Source organism: Alosa alosa, chromosome 24 (genome assembly GCF_017589495.1).
Source record: "Alosa alosa isolate M-15738 ecotype Scorff River chromosome 24, AALO_Geno_1.1, whole genome shotgun sequence".
Lineage (NCBI taxonomy): Eukaryota > Metazoa > Chordata > Actinopteri > Clupeiformes > Clupeidae > Alosa > Alosa alosa.
The window spans coordinates 18,075,805-18,101,333 of NC_063212.1; the positions used below are offsets into that span (position 1 = coordinate 18,075,805).

At 40.1% G+C, this 25,529-nt stretch overlaps 1 protein-coding gene across 3 annotated transcripts; it reads left to right on the forward strand.

Moving 5' to 3' along the window:
- Positions 1 to 649: 649 nt before the first annotated feature.
- Positions 650 to 22,976, forward strand: alpk1 (alpha-kinase 1). 3 transcript variants are annotated; one of them, XM_048236753.1, is made up of 18 exons: positions 650 to 1,232; positions 1,773 to 1,927; positions 2,158 to 2,356; positions 2,816 to 2,875; positions 2,974 to 3,060; positions 3,161 to 3,237; positions 3,894 to 3,989; positions 4,139 to 4,243; positions 6,006 to 8,442; positions 8,701 to 8,845; positions 9,057 to 9,222; positions 10,501 to 10,687; positions 11,294 to 11,485; positions 14,295 to 14,390; positions 18,234 to 18,611; positions 21,258 to 21,605; positions 22,173 to 22,535; positions 22,626 to 22,976. In XM_048236753.1, exons 1-18 carry the CDS (start codon positions 1,124 to 1,126, stop codon positions 22,670 to 22,672), a joined length of 5,247 nt encoding a protein of 1,748 aa, XP_048092710.1. In that variant the 5' UTR covers positions 650 to 1,123; the 3' UTR covers positions 22,673 to 22,976. The 3 variants fall into 3 exon arrangements, with proteins under 3 accessions (XP_048092710.1, XP_048092711.1, XP_048092712.1); XM_048236754.1 differs by having other exon boundaries at positions 22,629 to 22,976; XM_048236755.1 differs by lacking the exons at positions 21,258 to 21,605; positions 22,173 to 22,535; positions 22,626 to 22,976 and adding an exon at positions 15,114 to 15,165 and having other exon boundaries at positions 652 to 1,232; positions 18,234 to 18,390.
- The last annotated feature ends 2,553 nt before the right edge of the window (positions 22,977 to 25,529 follow it).

A 25,529-nucleotide genomic window follows, 5' to 3' on the forward strand; every position in this document is an offset into this window, starting at 1 on the left:
GGTCGATGGAGTTTTACTTTCCGTTGAGATTGTTAAAAAAAAAAAAGAAAAAAAAAAAAAAAAAAAAACATGGGGACATATCTTGTTGTTTTGGTTATGTGTGTGTGGAATACAATACCATGTCTGGATGCATACTGTACCTACTGCATATCTGACCTATATGTTGATTAGTATGCTGTTTACATTTTCAGAGATTACCTGTGATTTTCTGCATGGGTGTTTTTCTATGTGGAGTTGCTTGATTTCTTTATACCTACACTGTTAGTGGTTGTTCTTTCGTAAACGAGGACGTTTACTCTTGGAGGGGGGGGACATATGTAACAGACTGGTATCATAATGAATGTATTTTATCCCCTCGGGGCTTTCCGTAGTGAAATGATATTCCTGCTCTGGCGGTAGAGAGCGCTATTCTGGATACTGTGTTACAGATGATGACTACGTGCAGTAAACTGTTCTCAACAACTTCTGACTGACGAATTATTGTAATATAGTAATAAGTGCTAAAGCTCGGTTACATATGTAACCTAACCTATAGGCTGTATTCTATTATATCATTCCAAAGTTACCACAATGTCAAAATTCGGCAATCCCGAATGTCATGATGTCATTAGGGATTTTCCGATTTTCGTCTCACATCTCATATGCAATCACAACAACGCCTACAGTTTTTCCTGAGCCAATGAAAATGAGGGAATATAGCATATTAATAGTTACTACCACAACCTCTGCTTCGTAGCCTACATGTTTTCACAACAAGGAAGTTGTATTCACTATTTCAGTTTGAATGCTCTACATAGCCTAAGTCATTTATTTATTCGAGCTATTTGCGGTTTTTTGTGAACGAAGGTGAGCAAAAAGTGAAATTGGGAGTTGTTCGTTAACTTGTGTTCAGCCAATAGTCCAGACAAACTCACCTAGTTCACAAAAAGTGTTATAATATTGACAACTGATAGTCAACTGATAGTCTAGGCTAGGCTACTCTAACGTTAAGTTAGATATCCAACTTCTCGAGGACAATGACAGTACCCTAGACTAACCGTGGGAAGTCTCGCATACTTCAGTCAATCATGTACAGTCTGACTGTTTTAAACGCACACGGGTTCAGTGATATCGACAGTCAAATATGAACAGTCAGACGGTGACAGACATATTGGAGGAGTGTCACAGATGTGTGGAAGAAGGTGCAGTGGAGGCCAACGTGGAGGCGCTGCAGGACTTCACGTTATGTAGAGGTCAGAACCTACAGTGCAGAGCTGCAACACTTGGTCGAATTAATTTATTGATCGATTAATTAGCTGTCCACTACTGCTGTAAAACTCTTTTGATAATTAATGTATCTGTTTAGTATTTTCCTTTATAAGAAAAAAGAACATCTGCAAAATCACCTTCTGAAATATTGTCTGGTGTCTTAGCCAACTTTATGACAGTGAACATGGAACATCTTTGGGATGTGTGACCAAAACAAGACATTAGAGGCCATCATGTTAGGCTTTGGGAATCACTGATCAGCACCATTTTCACAATTTTAATCAACAGATTAATTGACAATGAGAATGATTATTGGTTGCAGCCTTTTGTTTTCTGAAACGTTTCATTTGCTCATTTTTGAATATTATTAGTGACATAAGATCTTTTATAGAATTGCAGTGGTTTTCTTTTGTTTTGGATCTATGTTTCATGTCATGTCTGTGTTGTCTGTGTCTTCTGAATTGACCCTGAGTCTGGCAATAAAGTTGATGATGATGATGATGACTATCCCATCACCCATCTAGAGACCCTATCCGATGAACTGGTCATACTGCTGCAGGATGCTGTGAACATGAAATGGCCATTTGTGCCTGAGAAATGGCAGTACAAGCATTCCTTGACCTCGAAGGACAAGGTCAACCTTAAGGACCTCATCAGTGAAAACTTGTCCCAACTGCTGGTACTTTCCCTTGCATTAAACACTGCATGTGTTATTCTAATGGTTGTACACCACCTTAATGTAATGTTTATGACTTATTTGGTTATTTGGTTTATCACATTATTACACCTTACTGAATTGATAATTCCATAACCATATTGAAAAGAATTCAGAATAGATTTAGATAACATGTGCATCTACACGTATAGCTGTTGGTTGTTGTATTGAGTATGTGCATTTATATTTTGTAGGCCTACCTGAAGGCAGCCATCTTGGCTGGGCAGCCTCTCTGGGCAGCCTCTGCCATCTTCCTGGTTGACCGTTTCCTGTACTGGACAGACGACTCTCGACAGCTTCTGAGGATCACCAGGAAGTTGCATCAGCGCTACCCGGGCACACCTATCGCTCCGCAGGTGGTCATTCGGCAAGCTCGGGTCTACTTCAGCACAGGTGAGTTTTGTGTATAGACACTTTCAGTCTGTTCAGTCTACAGTATATTCAGGGTTGAAACTTTCAAAACCAGCGCAGATACTTTGAAATGGCAATGAATCAGACTTTAGCATATGTTTGTTTATGCAGTGGAAAGGGTCTGTAACAATGGTATAAAGCAAATTAGTGCAGACATTCTGTGTGCCATGCACATCAAAACCAACTGCACGTGTAATGTGTTGTCATGTTGTTCATGTCATTGAATATGTCTTGTACCTGAACCTTTTTTTTCTCTTTTCTTGTAATTATGTTGTCTGCTTAAATGTGTATTATGTTGTCTGCTTTAACATTTTTGACTGCCTAGATTAGACTATATACAGTATGCTACTGATACTGGTAGTCTCTAGTAGATATGGAGGGCAAGGCTGAATTATTATTAATTATTATAACAATTTAATTTGATTTGTTTTGAAACTGCAGGTAAACTACAGAAGGCGGAGTACATTCTTGCCAATCTAATAAGCAACAGTGGATCTACAGGTGAGGTCATCTGTTAATGAATGAAAACATTAGATTCAGAGTTTGATTGGCTCTCCTGTAAGTGTTACTAAATGTGTTTTTTTCTCATCGCTGACTAGGATGCTGGAGGTATCACACCGACACTGATCGAACTCTTGTACAGGCTGTGAGTGTGCAAGTTCGTGGGCAAGTTCTTCAGAAGCTGGGTATGTGTGTGTGTGTGTGTGTGTGTGTGCTCATCCACATGCCCATGTGTGTGCAACCCACAGTCTTGGTTTTTAGTGGCGTTTTGATTTCTCTTTTCAGGGCTTTGGTTTGAGTCAGCAGAATTGATTTGTGCTTCCTTGGTTGGGTTTTACGCTCTTCCTCAGCCTGATAAAAAGGTAAAGAAATGCTCAAATTCCTGAGAGGTGAAGCCAATGTGGGTGACACTCACAATGGACATTATTACACACATTTTCATATCATCTGACTGCTACTGCTTTGTGTGTGTTTTATATATATACTAATCTTGTATTCTGAACTTAGTAGGGCCTTTTGAAATCTATGAATGAATAGCAGTGGGTAAACGTGTTTTCACACAAGGGTCACACCTGTTCTAACTTTTCTTTGACCATGAGTTTCACTGGCATTGACATGTTCTTTAAAGTTTTTTAGTGGTGCCAAATATGGCTGTGGTCTCCAGTTACGCATACAGTTTACAGTATATAGTAAAGCGGGGATCACATTAGCCAGCGGCAAGCGGCAGGTTTCATATTGTTCTCTATGGTTCGGCAGCGGAACGGTGGCAACGCTGGCGCAATGCTAGCGTTGAGCAAGCTGATCGTTAAACTTGTTTCAACTTTCAAAGTGCAACGCGAGCGTATTCAATTGACAAACCGTTGTGTTGCTTAGGAACGAGACAAAACTTATTATGGTCTGAGCGTTGCGTTAAGTTTGCTGCTGCCGCTTGCCGCTGGCTGATGTGATCCCTGCCTAAATGTGTAGATATGTCTCTATGTCTGACTGACAAGACTGACAACGTGAAATTAAATTGCAGGGAATTGGAACATCACTGGGTATCCTTGCAAACATACTGGTATCCATGGATGACAAGGATTTCCACAGGTTTAGGACAAGTGAAGACACTCATATGGTGAGATATACAGTCAGGATGAGTTGTATGAATGCTGACCATAGCTTTCTCAGAACTATGTTTATTATTTGCATTTAATTGCAACCTAATTGTTTTCCTTACTTATATGTGTGTGTGTGTGTGTGTGTGTGTGTGTGTGTGTGTGACAGTCCTTCCTTGGAAAAATCCAACATCGTCTACTTTCTGCAGCTGAGGCAGCTAAAATGGCTGTGATCTACAGTCAATATGCCTCACTGTATGTGCTAACAAACGTGGTAAGTGTAATCTCTGTGACCCTCTACTACAGTGGTGGGAGACTATAGACAAATTAGTTTTCATGCATGTGTAATGGTGGACGGTCAACACACAGAGTTGTGAGTTGAGCGTGGACTGTGTAAACTTCACTGTCCTGCGGTGTGCGCAAATTTGGCAAAAAAGGTTCAACAATTCAAGGCAGACTAGATTTCTTTTAACTGTTCATTCCAAATTGTGTGATACAAAATGTTAACAGTGAACTAAAGGCAAACAAATATCTGTTGGATAATTTTAACGCAACTCTGCTAGCCTCCACTGGTTGCGCCCATGGACCTGGTGCTAGCTTCTAATGGCCTCCTTATACCAAACAACTTAGACAAGATTTGGGAAAGATTCTTGAAAGATTGGAGTTTTTTAAACTAATGCCCCCCATTCAAGCTTTACTCAAAAGACTACAATTTTTCAAGAATCTTTCCCAAATCTTGTCAAAGTTGTTTGGTGTAAGGAGGCCACAAGGCACCCTGGGTGAACCGCCTCTTCAGCACCCAACACCCACACCCACACTCAGTATACACCTCTTCATCCAGGCAAGCAAACTATTTTCTCATTTAGACTACATTTAATAATCCCCAACTAAGTTAGATTAGGCAACCAATTTGCTGTGTCGATGTAATCTGCAACCTTTTTGGCTGTGGTCAGAGCCACTCTTGAAAACTTCTCCTGGTGACTGTTGCCTCCTCTTAGTCGTGGATGACATTCTTCTGACGTCATCAAGTGAGCCTGCCAAAGACTGGTCACAAAGTTTCAAAGGCCAAGGTTGTGGTGGTGCAGGGGTTGATTTCACTGATTGCATTAGTGATCAACTGGAATTGCGCGCTATTTTATGGATTCCCCGCTGGAGTAGGAAGATGGTCAACCTATCCCCCTCCCCCCTCCTCTTCTCTCATAATCTCTGTGTGTGAGACCTCAGCAATCAGCCTGCGCAAAGTAGAAATGAAGCCTACTCTGACATAATTGTCGTGCAAATGAGCGAGAACATGTTTGCGGAAATTAATAATAGTTTTTTTTCTGTTTTTTATTTTGATTTTTTTAAAGTACTCTTGCCACCCCCCAGAGGATGACCATATGTTGACCATATCAATATCCGCTACTGCATGGTGTGATAAACATTTGTTTTTTATTATTATTATTATTATTATTATTATTATTATTATTAATAATAATAATAATAATAACTTGGACTTTGATGGTACCCAAGGTCGCTTAACAAAAGGACTTAGTGAAAAGAAATGTTGTGAGGTGCTTTTTGAACATGGGCAGGGACAGGGCAGAGCAGACATGGAGTGGTAGAATGTAGGGAGCATTGACAGAGAAAGCCCTGTCCCCAAAAGTCCGTAACCTGGTACGGGGGGTGGCCAGCAGGTCCTTGTCAGGGGACCGCAGGGAACGCGACTGAGTGTAGGGGTGGAGATCTGTGAGGTATTGTGGTGAGAGTCCATGGAGAGATTTGTAGGTGAGCAGGAGGATCTTGTAGGCAATGTGTGACTTGACTGGTAACCAGTGGAGCTGTTGGAGGATGGGGGTGATATGCTGCCAGGGCTTTGTCTGCTAAGGGCCTTGGTGGGCAGTCTTGGTCTTGCCACTTTATAGGGCCCATAACCATCAGCTCAATGAATTAAAACAATCTCGCATTTCTAATTTTCTCAATTTTAAATGAAATCTGTAAACTTGTGTTCATGTTAAAGGGTCTTGTGTTCATGTTGTGTTTTACGCTTTCTCCAGGTTGCCCAAGGGACTTGCCTTCTGTCATATAGTTTCTCAACAGAGTGCCCGCCAGCAGAGAAGACCACTTACCTGACCCAAGCGAAAGAGGCCTTTGAAATCGGTCTACTGACAAAAACCGAGGAAGATGTGGTGACTAGCAAACAGGAATTACACACATTCGTGAAAGCAGCTTATGCATTGACAATCATCCATAAGTGGCTTGGTAGCCCTTACAGCCTTGTGGTAGAAGCTACCCAGGTTTGTCGGGAAGCATCTACAACTTATTACTCTTACTGCTTCGAGGAGAGTGCTGAAAAGGGAAAACTATGCAGAGAGATCATGTGGTTGGTGCAAAAAGTTAAGTCACTGCTGAAGGTGGAGCCATTTGTGAATACTGACCCAGGATCTTTCATCCCAGACACCTACAGAGCTGCAGAGGATAGAATAGTCGTCTTCACCCTGGATGACTTTGCTAAGGTCATGAAGAAATTTCAGCAGCATCACCAATCTGTTTGTGAGTCTTCTAAAGCAAACTGCCACAGGCATGATAATGCAGAATTGGAGACATCATCTGGAATCTGTGTCACATCTTTTGGAACAGCCACTGAAATGGCTAACACAGAATGCACCACAGAGAGCCAAGTAGACAAAGGGCCATCTGGTATCCAACAGGAAGTGATGAATGAAATTTCATCCTATCAGTCACCAACAAGACAATCTGCCCATTTACCTGGAAATCAGGGAGCTGTAGATACAGCAACCAGCAATGAGATGCTAGTCCCTTCTGTAGAGGGTCAGCAACCTGCAGGTGGGAAGAGGGAAGCAATGTTCTCTTCTGGCTTACTCAGTAATAGCTTAGGATCCTCATGGGGCAACATGATAAGCATCAATAGGAACAGTAATCAAATGGCAAATGCTCCAAAAGGCCAGGTTGACTCAAGTTGTCCCACGGAGAGTGATGACGATGACCCATCAATCCTGTTAGATTCTCTGGTACTAGGCTCATCTGCGGCGTCCATAGCCAAACCTGGAGGTGCGAAAGAAGACAAGGGTAGAAGAGATGCATCTACTATTTACTCTCCATCACAGTTTGCTTCTAATGTCAGAGCAGAGAGAGAGCGCAACAAGAGCCACCAAACACCTTTGTCCAAACAAAGTACTACAAAGACAATTCAGGACCAAAGTAGCATAGAGACAGAAGAAGATGAAACAGATATGCAGAACTTGAACATCCATACTCCCAAAGGAACCACCCAAAGCATTAAACAGAGGTCTTCCTCTAGTTCTTTGAGCAGTAGCTTTGGCTCACTGTCATCTTGGCAAAAAGTGCCTTCTCTTGACACAGAGTCGTCTGCTGATAACAGTCCTCTGATTGGACAAGGCAAAGGTATCCCAACAAACACGGGTGATGAAAAATATCCAGGTCCTTCAATGCTTTCCCATTTGTCTAGGCAAAGTGGTGGAACACTTGCACCTGGAAAGACTATACCAAAGACTATGCCTGATCAAAGGAGCATAGAAACTGAAGAAGAAGATCTGAATATTGAGAATATCAGCCACACATCACTGAATTTCAAAGAAGCAAATCAAGGCAACAAAGAGAGGTCCTGTTCTAGTTCTTTGAGCAGTAGCTTTGGGTCACTGTCATCATGGCAGAAAATTCCTTCTCTTGCTACAGGATCATCTATCGATGAAGGCCAAGAGGTTGTCGGAGGCAATGATATTCCAACAAACCAAGTTGATAGTGATAAAAAGTGGCAGGATTCCACAACAGGATCTATTTCATCTGGGGAAAGGGGTGGAGAGGCGCAACGCAAAACTATAGCTGTGTCTGCTACAATTCCAAAAACGATTTCTGACCAAAACACGGAAACAGAGGAAGATGAGCCAGATAGGTTGTACCTAAACCATACATCAGTAGGTCTCAGAGGACCAACCCAAGGAAACAAGGTGGTGTCATTTTCTAGTTCTTTGAGTAGTAGCTTTGGGTCAACATCTTCCTGGCAAAAAGTGCCTTCCCTTGATACAGGATCATCATTTAACAGTGATAGTGGCTTGACAGGAAGACGTGAGGGTGTCCCAGCAAACACTGGGGAACTTTTTGAAGCTAACAAATTACCTTGCTCTTCACCAAGACATTATGGTGGTCCCCAGAAGAGTAGTGAGGACAGTTCTGAGATGAAGGGAGATATTTTGGATCCTCTTCCCCATTCAGTCTTTACCCAAGACGTTACAAAGGCAAAGAAAGAAAACTCCTCAAACAGAAGTCAGCAGTCTATTGGAAATGTCAGATGTAAGAAATGCTTCCCTCCTCACTTTGTTGAGATGGGTGTGCTGAGCGATATCCTGACGCGACAAGATTATAGTGCACTACTTGCAGGGGTGTGCCATGGATGCCTGATCAACAGACTACCGAAGAAGACAATTCCACCCTTACCTCACAATAAAGCCTATGGTATGGTTCTACCCATCTAAATGTTTGTGTCAAATTTTACTGTTTCATTAACTCAAGCACTGCGTTCTAACTGCAATTGTACGAGTACGAGAATGTCCCATAAATGCTCTCTTTTGACATAGTTGTCATTGACTGTGTTATGTAATATTATGAATTAGAATTAGCTAGAATCACCTAAAAACACACAGTGATATACATGATATACTTTAAACACTTGAATTGTATTATTTTAACTGAAAAGCTATGGTCTCGTTCCAGGTGCAGTGTTGCTAAAGTTTTCAAAGTCCACTGGCTTGTGGACTGGCCGTGAGACAAATATATACATCGGTGGCTATCTGCAGCAAGGCCAACAACGGAAAGCATTCCAGGTTCAGTTCCTCCACCAGGAAGAACTCTTGGGCAGGTGAGTATGGTGATATAATAAAACTACAAAGTTTGAACCACATGAGTACATCACTTTTATCTATTAGTTAAAGGTTTGTAATATAGTTTGAGATTTTCATGTCCTGCCACACTTATTTTGAGACAATGTGAGACAAACATTTTAATGAACTTGAAGATCAACAATATTTCCCAAACTGTATGTTAAACATTTCTATCGCTTTGTCAATTAGTTATGTGGGAAAGCAGTATTACAGGTGTGATGTGGCCCTCCATGATCACCTCAACGACGTGGAAAGGCAAATGACCGCTCAGTACTACGTGACGGAGTTCAACAAGAAGTTGTACGAGAAGAGCGTCACAGCGCAGATCTTCTTCATCCCCTCGGAAGTCCTGCTGGTGAGTGCCTGCGTGCGATCGGCTGTCTGTCTTCGCCATGTTCTAGCTGCAATGCTACTTTCAGGAGCATCCGAGAAGCACTATCTAGACTAGGCTGGAGGAGCTATGGCACAATCGATAGCTTCCCGACATCACAAGGGCCTAGTTTCCTGTCACACTCAATGGGCTCTTTGCACTAAAAGGCTTTCAATTCAGCCGCTTTATTTCCAGTTAACTGTGGAGCGTTAACTGTGTTGTAACGGCACCTTCTGTTATATTCTGCTCCTAACATCTTCACTCTAACACTGAATATCTTGTTAATAATAATAATTTTAACTCACATAAATCCTTCTTTATCGTAACATGCTGATTTATTAGGTACAGCACCCCAACGGGTCCGTGAAGACACTAATTACATTATAGCAGCAGGTTCAAACACACCTGGCTCCACCGGAAACAAACGAGTCGTAGGTGCAAAGAGCCAATAGACCGCTGAAGTTCGCCTACAAAAAAGCTGTCATCTTTGAGATCCGGTATCTGGCGATTTTTTTCTATGGGAAAATAAATGGGGATTTTGAATCATAGCACCTTTTAATCTCTCGCAGAGATGAAAAAGTCTGAAATGCAGACGTTTTCCTGAACACACTTTTATCCTCTGCCTTCGAGTGGATAATGTGAACTCCAGTACATGAAGGCGGCACACTTTGATTTTTGCTACCCCAGCTAACTTTCTAACTAACGAAATGGCAAGTTGCATCACACGTTAGCTCTGGGGTAGTAAAAATCAAAGTGTGCCGCCTTCACGTACCGGAGATCACAGTTTCCACTCTAAGGCAGAGGACAAAAATGTGTAGATCAAAATGTTTGCATTTCCGATTTCTTCATCCCCGCGAGAGTTTAACATGTGTTATAATTCCAAATCCCTATGTTATTTTCCCATAGGAAAAATCTCAAAGATGGTAGGTTTTTTTTAGGCGAACTTCAGAGGTCTATTGTCCTATCTGCATAAAGGCAAAACACAACAGCAACAAAAATATGCTTAAAATACTCTAGGCACATATTTAAAGTGATTGTGCTGTCATTGTGGATGACTGGCTGGTCAATATGGATGGTTCATAGTATGAACACAGCTTGTTGAGGTTGTGGCCTGTGACAGGGTCCTGTCAGTTGAAAGTGAGCTAATTGTGGCCTGACAGTGTCGGTTGATGTTTGTTTTTATTAACATTGAGTGGCTCATATTTCAACGAGCTATGTTTTATTGTAACCAGCTGAATAGATAATGTAAATATTACTTTCCAGATTTTAGAAGGAGACACCATCATTGGCTGTGTGACAGCAGAACCATACATGCTGGGAACTTTCAGCAAGCTCACCAACAACACGAAAAAAGTCATCAGGAAATATAAGGCCTTTGAGTATGGTATTGCCCTTGGCCACTTTACTTATGAGTATTCCGGAGGGAAGGAGGTTGTTGTGGACCTCCAAGGTAAGCAGATAAACCATAGACTGAATATATAGAACTGAGATAAACAAAATGTCCACTGTTGGCTTGATTTGATTTAGTTGGGATTAGGTTTGGACTGATAATTTGTAATATTTAAATATATAATTATATTTATAGACAACTATGTTCATATGCAGTATATTCAGTCAATTAGAAAAGAGATAAAAGACGATAGAAAGATGATGAGTAAATCAGTTAATATTCTGTGTATTTAAAAGAAAGGCCGAAGCATTGGTGTTATTTGAACTTCCAAAACATAGAAGTGTTAATTGTCCTGAGTTTACTTTGATGATGCTCACAACTTGGATTTAATGCATACTCCTGGAGATACTCAGAGGCTACAATGAGGTGAACCATGGGACCTTTTTCACAGCTGCCATTTTGACATAAAATGTATGGCAGACCCAGGCATTACTTTAATTACATTAATGTTCTGATTCTGCTACACTGAACAGAGACTTCATTAGTGTAATTGGTAACACCTGTGCTAATTGCCATACTATTTCGTGTCAAAATGGCTGCTGTGAAAAAGGTTTATTTCTCTTCCCATAATGTTTAAATCTGTAATTTGATTCTTTAACCATGCAGGTTGGGTGTCAGTGAACGGTAAAGGGCTGACATACCTCACTGACCCCCAGATCCACACCCTATGGAAGCCCCAGAGCAGGACCTCCAACTTCCATCAGAGAGGCATCAATCTGTTCCTGGAGGAACAACATGGCCCAGAATGCAATGAGGTCTGCAAACTGCTCGGTCTGAGGAAACTGCAGATGCCCAAAGGTGCACTGTAATGTCTACAACTATGCGTGTAAAAATTAAATACATGAATTGAAAAAGGAAATATGAGTATTCATAAAGATATAGTGTTTTGTGGTTTAGTGGTTCATAACAGAACAATTTACAGAGCATTTTTATAATTTATATGTTTCTTCTTGGTGTGCACGTTGTCTTTCAATCAGGATCTTAAAAATGATAACATATTGAACTGATTTTGTCTTAATTGTATTGCTTTCAATCTTAATTCATGGCAGTAATGTTAAATATATAATGCGTCCAAAAAATGCATTTGAGATAGCTGCTGGATTTTGTTAATAAAATATCTGCAGGCGTCCAACGTACACCTGACAAGGAGCTTATTTGAATTCAAAAGCATACACTTAGCCTAATTCAACATATAACTAACCTAACGGCCTACACAGCACAATTTAATGATCTGACCGGTGAAGCACCTGATTTTCATACCTCTCGAAATTGCCGTTTCCCTGTGCCACTACTCGCGTATTTGCCAGGTTTATATCCATAGCCTACTCACAGAATTATTGTTAGCTAAAGCCACAGCTGGACATATGAAAAGCAAATAATTCAACTAATTGCAGGTCTCCCTCCAAAGTTCTAAACCCCAAAGTCCATCTCTCTTATTCTCTGTGCATTCTTGTCTTCTTATCTTACTTCTATTGGTGTTTGGCATTACTGTTCCCATGTCCACATTTTAATTGCTACACATACAAGTAATATTCCTAGATCCTAGAATCATCTAGAGCAGGGGTCTCCAACAGGTAGCTTGCGAGCTACCAGTAGCTCCCCACCTGTTTCTAAGTTGCTCTCCAAAAGGTTTTAGGAAGATGTTCATAAATCTGATAACCCAGTCACTGGGGAAACATGTTAAAATTTCTATGTAATCAAATTCACAGTCTACAAAGAGAGAAGGTAAATGAGTGGAAAGGAACCTTTAAAAAGCATACATATCTTATTCAGCAGTTTTGGGTGGAGATCAGCTATGTGAATACCATAACATAACATAAAAGCCCTCGGCAATGTCCATTTTGTCAAAGTAGCTCTCGGAGGAAAAAAGGCTCTCAGCCATGTCCATTTTGTCAAAATAGCTCTTGGAGGAAAAAAGGGGAGACCCCTAATGTAGAGGCTTATTATAGGCTATTTTTTCTACTTAGACCTTTATTTAAGTTTTTAAACAAATTAATCATGGTGCAGCCTCTGAAAGTGAATTATCATATTTTATCAAATATCATTATTCTTGCGAGTATCATATTTTATCGTGCAGTTTTTGATTGTCATTACGCGATCACATTCATTTTGAGAGAACTGATACAGGCTATACAGTAGTGTGTTTACATTTCCAGGTCATTTGCGTCCAGGTTACTTGCTGTCATCATGTCTCACCTAAAATATCACAGGCACACCTTAATTATACTTTCTGGCTACATCCCTGCCTCACTGATAGGACGCAATCTGTCCAAATGATGAACCACAAGTCTGAGAGCTCAGCTGTCACCACAGGGGCAGTTTCGAGGCCCCTTTTCTTCATCATACAGTGGACAATATATGGCGCCTGGGTTAATATCACTGTTGATTGTTTGTTTCCTGTCAAATGCCATGTATGTCATTGATTAGGGACAATAGCCTGGACGTCTTCTCTGCCATTGTCACTATATGGCTATCTATGCTTTGCCACGATTTGTTGTGTATTTAAGCTCTGGATAATTTTGTGTCAGGTCACAGACGCATATGCTGAAGTGCCTTGTGGTTTGTGTGTGCCTCTCTCCTGTATACAGCCAAAATAAACTTGTATCCTTTTGTACTTCTTCTCTGTGACTAGATCTCGTCTCTCACTTTCGTACAGTATATTACATTTTTCCCAAGACACAGTAGAACTACAGTAGAACAACAGTAGAACGTCCACATATCCACATAATGTCAGATGTCAGGCAGGAAATAATCAAATCAAAATGGAAGAAATTATTTGTAAATACAGAAATGCAAATAGTTATACAGGCGATTATAAACTATCAAAAACATAATTAAGAACACACACACACACACTGTGCACACATACACACACACACACACACACACACACAATGTACCATTATTCCCACCATCTGTCTGAATGTCATGTAGCAGCTTCTTGGGATGAGCATGTTGGCAAAGCACTGTGCATGTCAATGCAGCAATTTCAAAAGGGTAGATGGGACAGTGCCAGGGGTGTAGTGGTAAAATAAGAGGTGGGAAAACTAGGAATTCTGTGATCACAGTAAGGTCAACTGCTGCGCCATGAGGTATCGGATTTTTAAAAAAGCCATTCAGAACATGTTTGATGATGGTGGAGGTTATTGTCCAATGTTTATAACAATACCAGTAGTATTAAATGGTTCCTAGAGTGTTGATGAGGGTACATATTGTGAATGTTCAAGTTTAAGTAATTTGTTGTCATGTACTCCTTCATGTAAAAGGAATTATAAGTAATGAAATCCCTGTGCTCAAGAGCCAGCTCAACTTTAAAGAATAAATTGAAAGTAGTAATTCAAAAGGTATATTGTGTGTATGTGTCGGGGGGGATGATGAAATGGTATGTGTGTGGGGGGTTGATGAAATGGTGGGGGGGTTAGTGTGTGTGTGGGGAGGGTGGTGTACCTGTGCGTGTGTGTGGGAGGAAGGGTAGTGTTTTTTGCATGTTGCTTGATAACTCATGAGAGCCTTTTGTCCAAGAGGGCAATAAGATCACCACAATATTTCCATAATAAAGCAACTCCCTATGGATTTCAATGCTCCTTTAAACTTGCTGTGTCCACAGCCCGACAGATCCGTCAAAGACAGGCAGACAGAGAGATCCCGCAACCAGACCGTCAAACAGAAACCTCCACAGACAAGCTGCGACTGACACACTCAGGTAAGTGCACATTTACAACCCCCCTCCCCTGCAAATAATAATAATAATTACACAACAGTATGTTACTATAGAAAACATGCTGTTGAAATCCATTATTGGATTACATCAAGGATGCTCTCATTTTACATTATGAATCTGTGTTGTACTTTAATCGGTATATGCAGTGTGTTTTCTGGATTTTCAGTCCCCTGACAGCATAATCTGATATTCTTCTTTTTTCATTGTTTATCTCTCTCTCTCCCCCTCTCCTCACTTGACTATCATCTTTTTTTACCCTTGCATCAGCCACTCACATCTCTGTCTCTCTCTCTTGCTGACATGCTCTGATTTCAGTATGGGACGAAGCATACCATTATATTCAGTGTAATAACATTTACATAACAATTATCTCCGTTATGCATATTGATAAATGTAGATCTATTTTTCCAGTGATTAAACTCATCTCTCATCCCCACATCCTCCTCATCTGTTCTCTCATTCTTTTTACATCTTTCTTTCTCTTCACAATTTGCACTGACCACTGTCATGAGACTTGTATCATTAAAGTAAATATGCGTAATATACTTTCTATAGCCTACTTAATATATTATACTATACTAACTATAGCCTACTCAATATACTAAACTAACTATAGCCTATTCAATATTATACTAACTATAGCCAACTTAATACACTGTACAATACTATACATACTGTGCTAATATTATACTTTCTGCATTGTAGCTGTAAAAGCTTTCTGTCATGGAGTGGAGACTGGTCTTAATGCTGTTCCCAGGTCAGTGACATTTCTGGCAGCCAGTGAGAGGGATACAGACAGAAAGACAAACAGAGAATGAAGATGGTGGGAGGTGCATGTTTGCATGTGCTTGTCTGTTGTTGATGACAGAAAAATATGCAAAGTCCACTAGATATTGTACTGTTGACATGAAAAGATGGAACTATGTAAAACATGTAATATCATTGGTACATGTTTGCTGTATTTATTTTGGAAAAGCACAGTTTTATCACGCACATCCAAAATTCATCCAGGTGCAGGATCGAAGATACGGTTTATAAGACAAAGTGAAGATCCGCACACTGTAGAGCTCCCATTTAAGTATTTTTTTTATTTTGGTAACGTTTCAAGCCCTTCCTCAGACTTCCAACCAAGTGTTACACAACTGCCCTTTTAAATTCCATCTGTCACGTGATTACAATTAGGTTGCAGGATCCATTAAACAATTAATTAAAATAGAAGAGATAGAATATTGCAGCATGCCCGTGTACATCAAAAATACACATATACAATCAATTCATTGCAGAGGTGAAAATAGACTATTGCACCATGCCGTGTATATACACAATACAAACATATACAAATTATAGTATACAATATACACAATATTGCCAGTACATACAGTATAACATTTTCTTCATTGTGGGTATAAAAACTCACATATCCAGTCCACACATCAGATCACCATATATTTACAATTTCATTCAAGGTGCAGTATTATACTATACATATCAACTTTCAAAAACATATACATATATCCATGTTAGAAAGTATGTTTGAATTTACTTTGCAACATATTCAAGTAAAGTTGTGGGTGAACCAATCCCTACAAAAGAACAAAAGTCACAGAGTACCAGATACACTATTCAAGAGTAGATATGAGAAAACAAATACCAGGTTCGAGAAAACCATGTTACCCTAAAAAGGTCTAATATCAAATTCTTCGTTAAGACCTCTAGGAGCTAAGATGTCCAACATATATATCCAAAACAGTTCTCTTTTTAAGAGCATATTATCAACGTAACCCCACGTGGACACTTGATTGCCTCAATCCCCACATATTTTAAACCGGAAACATTGTGTTTAGCATTCATGAAATGTACAGCTACAGGGCTAGATGTTACACCATTTCGAATAGCACTGCGATGTTCTGAGATCCTTTTAATGCCCTAGTGGTCTTATATATGACAATCCACAGGGGCATGTCAACATATAAAAAACATTGGTAGTGGAGCAAGAGATCACTTCTTTAATCATATATTTTTTGCCATTATGAGGATGATTGAATGTATTAGTTTTATAAGTGAAATGGCATTGTTGGCATCTTCCACATGGGTAATTCCCTGTAGGTATGGAGTTAAGGAAATGAGGGGCCACTATGGAAGGTACGTCTGCTCTCACTAGTCTGTTGTGTAGATTAGGTGTTTTTTTGAATACCACTCGAGGGGGATTATGGAAGCAAGTTCGTATGTTGGGTCCGTGTTCAGAATGTGCCAGTGTTGTTTACAGTAATAGCACGCTCTATAGTAGAAGGGGGTCACTTGCGCTTCAGCCTGGTTGGTGCTCACGGAACAGGATGCAGAAGTCAAAAAGGGAGATCCAAGGTCTAACAGGAGCCAAGGAGCAGGATCGGAGCACTCAATGCTTTAACGTGTTTTTATTTGTGCGAACTGACTAACGTTTCCATATATCCCCTTTCTCTAAAACGGTTTTCCAAATCCAAACTTTGTCGAGTGAAATCATCATAGGAGCTACAAATACGTCTAATCCTGTTAAATTGAGAGATAGGAAGATTCCTTTTTAGGTGGATTGGATGGTATGACTCAACATAATTGTCATAAGTCATGGTATCAGTAGGCTTTCGATATAAATCCGTTTTCAACATATTGTTCTCCTTAATTATCAGAATATCCAGGAAATTAATTTTCTCTTTGTCAGAAGATATAGTAAATTTAAGGTGTTCGCTCTTAGACACCTGAGATTTGAAGAAAGAAATCATTGTCATATAGAAAGGCATTTGAAGTCAGCACCTCCTTAGTCAGATCCAATAAACATTGGGTGCTTGGATAAGCCTCAGATCTGTTATTTAGAAATGTTTGTGTAGCTTGTATCGCATCCTCAAAAGGTAGAGGGATTCAATATCCATTGTCACTAATAGGTGGGACTCCTCCACCTTTCCAATTGACTTGATCACCTCAATGAAATCCATGGAGTCTTTTGTATGAGAAGGTAATGGCATAACCAACAGCTGTAAGGAATAGTCCACAAAAGCAGATATCTTTTCTGTCAGTGACCCAATAGCGGAGATAATAGGTCTCCCTGGAGGGAAATCCGTAAATGTTTTATGGATCTTAGGTAAGATATAAAACACTGGAGTGATAGGAAACTCAACCATCATAAAAGAGTGTTCCTGTTTAGTAATTATGTTCTGTTCCAATAAGATATTCAAACAGCTATGGATACGCTTCTTAAATTCCTTAGCTGGGTTACAGTTCAATTGTTGATAAAAAAAGTTGTATAATTAGCCAATTGCCTGTATTTATTTTGGTGCATGCATGTCTCTACGTAAAACTATGTAAAGTGGGATAGTATTGTGTTGACATCAGTCTGTGACATTATGAACATAAGAGTGACATGACACTGTAATGAACGTGTCATGAACAAGTCATAAATGTTTATGACATAACGCTTCTGTAAGTGTCATTTGGTTTTTGTCAATATAAATTAGGATTAGGGTTAGGGTTAGGTTAAGGGTTAGGTCTAGGTTTAGGGTTAGGATTAGGATTAAGGTTAAGGTTAGAGGTTAGAGGTTAGGATTAGGGTTAGGGTTCATGTGTCACAACAGTGTCATGTCACTCTTATGTCGATACTGTCAAGTAAAGTGTTACAGTTGAGTACTAGGATACATGGTGAATGTGTCTCTCCGCCACACCCAGACATTTCAAAGACTTGCTCTCTCTCTCTCTCTCTTTCTCTCTCTCTCTCTATCTAACTATCTCTATGTAAAGTTTTTATCATAATTATGAATGTCATGACTTTTGGCAAGTGAACATCAATTTTTGTTAAAGGTTTTGTCATGGAGTGTATCCCTCATCACTTCCACTTTGTGAACATGAGTAAGACCTGGACTGAGGCACAGCGTTACTGCAGGGAGCAGTACACTGACCTGGCCACCATAGAAAACATGGAGGACATGCAGATGATGATAGACACCGCTAAAGGTTATGATGGGAAAGCCTGGATTGGGCTGCATCAGACTGATGTCCCCAGCTGGAAGTGGTCCCTGGCAGATGATGGTTCCTATAGTCCTGGAGAGGTTAACTTCACTAAATGGGACAAAGGAGAGCCCAGTGGTGGGGCTGGGGAGGAATGTGCAGAACGGCTCCCCGGGGGTTTATGGAATGATAAGGATTGTAATACACCACTTCTATTTGTGTGCTATGATGGTGAGGACATTTATTGCTGGTTTCCTTGAGTATTTATTCGGTAACACTTTACTTGACGGGTGAGTTCATAACACATTCATAGCAGCTGTCATAAACTGCACATAAAGCATTCATGACTGTTTCATGAGACATGACTCAACATTCATACCAAACCTTTCATGATTGTGGAAGACAGAACAACGAAAACTTGTCAAAATAAAAGTCCAACATCATATTTGTGTAACCTGGATACCATTAATTTAATCTCTCCAGCCTTTGTAAATATTTCATGAATATCTTATAAAGGCTACATCGAATGTCACTTTACTATACAAGTTGTGAAGTATTCATAATAACTGAGTTTAACACTGGGAGGTCAACTAGCCTACATTCAGCTGACCCGTATTTGTGTAACCTGGAACGGTTGAACATTCCAAGAAGCAAAAGATGAGAAATCATCTGCAAAGGTTACATCATAAAACAAATACATTTTTATTGAAACAAAAATTATTTGCTTGACCATGTTCTGTCTTTTTGGCACTGGAGTAGCCCATTGACTCAGATGTGCTGTGATCGGGTAAGAGGTTTGGACCAAAAACGGCAATGCTGCTTTGCGACTTTTATTTTGACAAGCTCTCATCGTTCTGCCTTTCACATTCATGAAAGGTTTGGTATGAATGTTGAGTCATGTCTCATGAAACAGTCATGAATGCTTTATGTGCAGTTTATGACAGCTGCTATGAATGTGTTATGAACTCACCCGTCAAGTAAAGTGTTATCATTTATTCTTATGTTGAAACTATGAGAATATCCATTATTGAATTGTAATTTTAACAATACACTATTCCATCCTAATGCTAATCAAAAACCCTATTAATACTAATCAAGAAGTCTCTCAGGTTATTTTATATACAAATGATTTAATAAAATACACAAGCTACATACTGTATTATTTGTCATGAAAACATTTTAACCACTTCACCTGATTCAGAAAAATCTTAAAACTTATTACCTTTTAAATGGATTTGAAAAGTTGACCCTTCTAATTTGGTGCTGCTAAATCCACATAGGTGTAATACCCATGGCTGAAAAATTCATTGCTTTATGGAATTAATTAAATGGTGTGTACAGGGGGTTTGGGGGCAGGGGGCGGCCCCCATGGTTGTTTTAGTGCCCTAAAAAGTGTCCTATAGGCTATTGGCTGGCCTTTTTATATTTTATTTTATAAAATACACAAGCTACATATTATTTGTCATGAAAACATACATTTGAAGTTGAACACTAGGACCTAGGCTGACAGATGCATTGTTTTATGTAATTAATTAATATTCATTAGTTATTTAACTACTTATTATTATTTAAACATATGCTTTGTTCCTGAATTCATGTACTGTTACTGGTACAAAAAGATCATGGCAAATACATTTGAGTTTCATGTGCAAATTCATCCACATCATTACATTTGTAGCAGACGGAATCTACATCCGCATTCTAGTAAGGGCTACAACTGCTCCCTGGATGACTGGAAATTACAAGATATGTGTTCCTAACCCCCAAGTCAATTCGCCTCAGACCTATGCTGCCTTCACTAGATAAATAGGATAGTTTAGGCTTCAGGATTTCAGCGTGTTACAGGGATGACCTAAAGAGCATACAGTAACACATTCATAAGTGTGTGTTTGTTAAGTGTCACTTACCCTGTGTTTCCCCCAAACTACACTATTCTGTCAGCAGAGAATGAGACGCCCCTACTCCAGAGAGAATTACCTGAAATATCAAAATGAAGAACGTCCCAGCAGAAACAGTATTTGAAAAGTAGAAAATAAGTGCTGGTGACACACAAAATGGTTGGCCAACCTTTAGAACTGAGCGCTCAAATAAAGCTATTCTCAATTTTCAATGAATTCAATATGAAACCCTTCAGTTCAATGTCAGTGCCATTCAACCTTGAAGTAGGCCTACTAACGGTTCTTAGCAAAATTGCACATTTCCATAAACAAAGATAATGTGTTACAATAACCAATGTGCTGCTTTGGGCATAACATGTCTCAGTCCAAAATACCCAATTCAAAATGAAAGTGTTCAAATGAGCTCCTTGTAATTCAGTCTGTATGGTTTAGCGAAAATAATTAGATTAACTTCTCCTTTAGCAGCGTGGGGAGTCCAATATCAGCTAGCCAACTCTCCTTCCCTCGGCAGGTGCACTGAGCCTCACTCTCGCACGTAGGCTACACACTCCAAAAGCCAGGAGGCAAACTCTGCGCTGTTAAAACTTACAACTTTACTATATTGAACATTAACACCGTTCACCTTCTTAATTATCTCCCTCTCAAATGGCAGCCATTCACACATGTTACCGTCTTCACGTACCGCTCACTCGCCCTCTAACTTCCGGTGCAGTCTCCACACTTCTTCTATGGTATTTCTAAATGCTGATTCGTTACTGATTAAGATATTTTAAAAGTAAATATATTTTACATCTGTCACACATTTAAAAGGGACATTTTTTTTTTCTTTCCCAGATCGGCGTAAAAATAGAAATTATGGAAAACTGCTAATCACAAGTGATATTCACTCATTATGAACTAATTGTCTGAATATATGTCATTCACTTACTGTTACTTCCGTGGGATTTGCTGTAAGATCATTTTTGTTTTTCTCTTCCAGAGACCCACAGTGGCAATAAGCGATATGTCCTCATTGATGAGAAGAAGTCCTGGAGAGAAGCTCAGAAGTACTGCAGAGAAAACCACACAGATCTGGTGAGTGTGAGACACAAGGAGGAGAACCAGCTGGTTGAAAAGACAGTGGGAGGGAAAACTGTTTGGATCGGCCTGTTCAGAGACGACTGGACGTGGTCTGACCAGAGGACCTCATCCTTCAGACACTGGAGACCAGACGCCCCTGATAACAAGGGGACAGACAACTGTGCTGTAACATGGCTAACTCAAGGAAACAAGGGGACATGGAAAGACTGTAAATGTGATGACAAACATCCTTTCTTCTGCCGCTTGGGTAAGTTTTTTTTTATCTGCAGTGATGAACTATTTTAATACTGCTACCAGCCACCAGACTTCATCCTTCAGATACTGGAGAAGAGACGCCCCTGATAACCAGGGAACTGACAACTGTGTTGTTGTGACATGACTAAACCAAGCAGGCATACTGTATGTCAAATGTAATAAATGTCCTATATATAGTATAATATAGTGTAATATAATGTCCTCTTTTGATCCATACTCTAGAGTGTTGACATCTTAACAGAAAGTCAGAGTTACTCTGTAATCACATTGGCAAGATGTAAATAACTATAGCCATCCACAACACTGGCATGATGGAAATAGCCATAGCCATCCACCAAACTGGCATGGAAATAGCCATTGTTGAATGAGTTGCTCCTTAAAGTCTCATTGTGCCACAGGAAGATCTGGATCTAGATATATTGTCATCTAACACAACACACACACACACACACACACACACACAATGTATGTTTTGCCATTTTGTTCTTTACTCAATCAAGTGCTGTTTTTATTAAATGTTCTATGTAAATAAATCCCTCCTTGTCTTTGTTTCTGTCAGATAAACTTCAGCTGGTGAAAAAGAATCTGAGCTGGACAGAGGCCCACATGTACTGCAGAGAGCGCCACATGGACCTGGTCTCAGTCTTCACAGAGGAGATCCAGCGCTGGGTGATGGAGGAGGCTAAACAGGCCTCCACTGAACATGTGTGGCTGGGCCTGCGCTACCTGTGCCCACTGGACATCTGGTTCTGGGTCAGTGGAGAGACCGTCTGCTGGGACCGCTGGGCCGAGGAGAGAGAGGAGGAGGACGGGAGGAAGGGATGCGCTGGAGATCAGAGAGCAGGAGCGCTGCAGCATGGAGTGGGTCAGCAGTGGGTCAGCCTGCCTGAGAGCACCAGACTCAACTTCATCTGCACTACTGGTGAGAGAGAAGACGTGTGCGTGTGTGTGTGTGGATTGATTGATTGATTGATTGATTGATTATTCACTCACTCATTTCTTTTTTTCACAGAAGAGATGGCCAACATGGACCTCCAGGGTGCAGACTGCCAGTGTTAATCATCTTTAGTAAGAATTTGTAATCTCTTAATTTAACATGGATGGATCACTAATTAATCAAGCTTATGGGTGATCTGGCTTAATAACAACAGACTGTTTTTATTATACTCTTTTAGAAAAGTCTTGTTAAATATATAATAACCTGTTTTGAATATTGTGGAGAAGTCCTTTGCCCTGCCCAGACTGAGAGGTTAAATGGTCAGGAAACCATTGGTGATGTTTTGACTTAATTAGCGTAGAGCTCATCTCAGAATTAGAAATCATTATACTTTTTACACTTATTTAAGGTGTACCTTGTAAAACATTGTGCAATCATCCTTTTCTAAAAATAAAGCTTGAGAAGGTATGTCTTGTTGTAATTGTGTATTATTGTTTGAATATATAGCACCCTCCATATTTATTGGCACCCCTGGTGAAGTAAAACCAGAAATAAATGTTTTAATAAAGAATTTATCTCAGTCTTGTTACACGGCTCTTCACAAGGCAAGTAGAACAGTCCATTGACTTGAATGGGATTTCCTAAAGTTCTAGCGGTCATTATTTCCAAGGAAAGGACCTCTGAAAAAAATAATGACCGCTGTCAATGGCAACGGAGTTTGTGCTTCTAATTAAGGTATTTCATATCACTACGCAAGGACTGGAACTTCATTCAAAAGTGAAAGCAGACGGTTGATCAGCTGTGTTTTAAAGAATGTTTGATTCAAGTTCAGCGTGTGTTGTTGCAAACTATTTGTTTCAGCCAATGCCAAGAACGGTAACAAATAGGCTAGGCTATGTAGGCTAAAGTCATATCGTGGGGAGTTTATTAGTTCGTTTTGGCAAGTAGCCGTGTAATAAGCGGAATAATGTATAGAACGCCGGGCATTACTGGGAAAACTAGATGTACCGCAGAGCGGTACAAAATATGACCACCGCCCAGTCCAGCACATTTTTTCCACAAAAATAAGTCACGCTTGTCAAATTGTGTTCATTTCCTACTTTGTTCCGTTTTTGTGTGTTTGTAATTGAGTGTGTGCAGAGTGTGTGGTTGTTTTTGTGTATATGTGTTTTGTATGTGTTTGTGTGTGTGTGTGTGTGTGTGTGTGTGTGTGTGTGTTTACATGTCTTTGTGTGTTTGTGTGTTTTTATGTGTGTATGCATGTGTGTGTGTCTTTATGTATGTGTACATAAATAAAGTAAATCAGGGAACCACCTACTCTTTGCGATAAGTGCCATGGGATCTTTAACAACCATGGTGAGTCAGGACCTCAATTTAACATTCATGCAAAGGAAAACATCTCCTGCAGTACAGTGTCCCTGTCACTGCAATAGGACATTGGGATTGATATTTGTTTGGTGGCTTTTGGCCACAGGGAAGAGTGCCACCTACTGGCCAGCCACCAACACCACTTCCAGCAGGATCCAGTCAGGGTATCTGCTGGTCTGGCTGCTGACTAAAAACAAAAGGTGAAAGGCATATATGATTCTAACTGTTTCACTGAATTGCATTATGCACACTCAATTCTCACTGGTATCTGCTAGACAACAAGTACCAAAACATGATTAGTTCATAGATTTCACATGTAAAATACATTTTATACAACCCCACCCCCATCTTGCCTGTTCATAATTCTGAGAAATTCTTGAATTGTGTGCATGTGTGTGTGTATGTGTGTGTGTGTGTGTGTGTGTGTGTGTGCATGTGCATGCATGCGTACATATGTCTACTGTGTGTGTATGTGTCAAACGTATGATGTGAATGTATGTGTGTGTGTGAATATCTGTTTATGCACATGTGTGCATATGGATTGGGTTAACATGACCCCTGGAGGCAAACATACGCAAAAAATTGGTCATCCTAGGCCCTACGGTTCTCAAGATATTCACAGAGAACTCTGTTGGTGTACGGTCACTAAATGTACACATAAATCAATGTATTGTATGGCCCCCCAATGAACAAAAGTCCATGAAATGTGGCATGCTTTCAGAGGGTGTCATAATGATCCTACACCTTCAATTTCGTGCAGTTTTGACCATGTCAGTCAGAGATATTGTGATTACAACACCTAATTGTTCGCTTTTTAATTTTTAACTAGGTGGCGCTATACATTAATTGAGTGGTAATGGGATGGGTTGACATGGCCCCTTAAGACCATCATACAAAAAAAAGGTGGTCCTCCTAGGCCCTACGGTTCTCGAGATATTCACAGAAAACTGTGTCCGGCCACCTACAGGCCAGTTGGTGGACAGTATCATAAATCAATTTATTGTATGGCCCCCCATGAACGAAAGTCCACAAAACTGGCCATGCATTCAGAGGGTGTCATAATGATCCTACACTTTCAATTTTGTGCAGTTTTGACCATGTCAGCCAGAGATATTGTGATTACAACACCTAATTGTTTGCTTTTTAATTTTTAACTAGGTGGCGCTATACATTAATTGATTGGTAATGGGATGGGTTGACATGGCCCCTTAAGACCAACATACAAAAAAGGTGGTCCTCCTAGGCCCTACGGTTCTCGAGATATTCACAGAAAACTGTGTCCGGCCACCTACAGGCCAGTTGGTGTACAGTATCATAAATTATTTCATTGTATGGCCCCCCATGAAAGGAATTCTACAAAACTTGGCATGCATTCAGAGGGTGTCATAATGATCCTACACTTCCAATTTCGTGCAGTTTTGACCATGTTAGGTCACAGATACCTGCGATTACAACACCTCGTTTTTACTTTTTCGTTTCTAACTAGGTGGCGCTATACATGAAATGAGTAGTTATGGAATGGGTTGACATGGCCCCTTAAGATCAACATACAAAAAAAAGGTGGTCTTCCTAAACCCTACGGTTCTCAAGATATTCACAGAAAACTGTGTC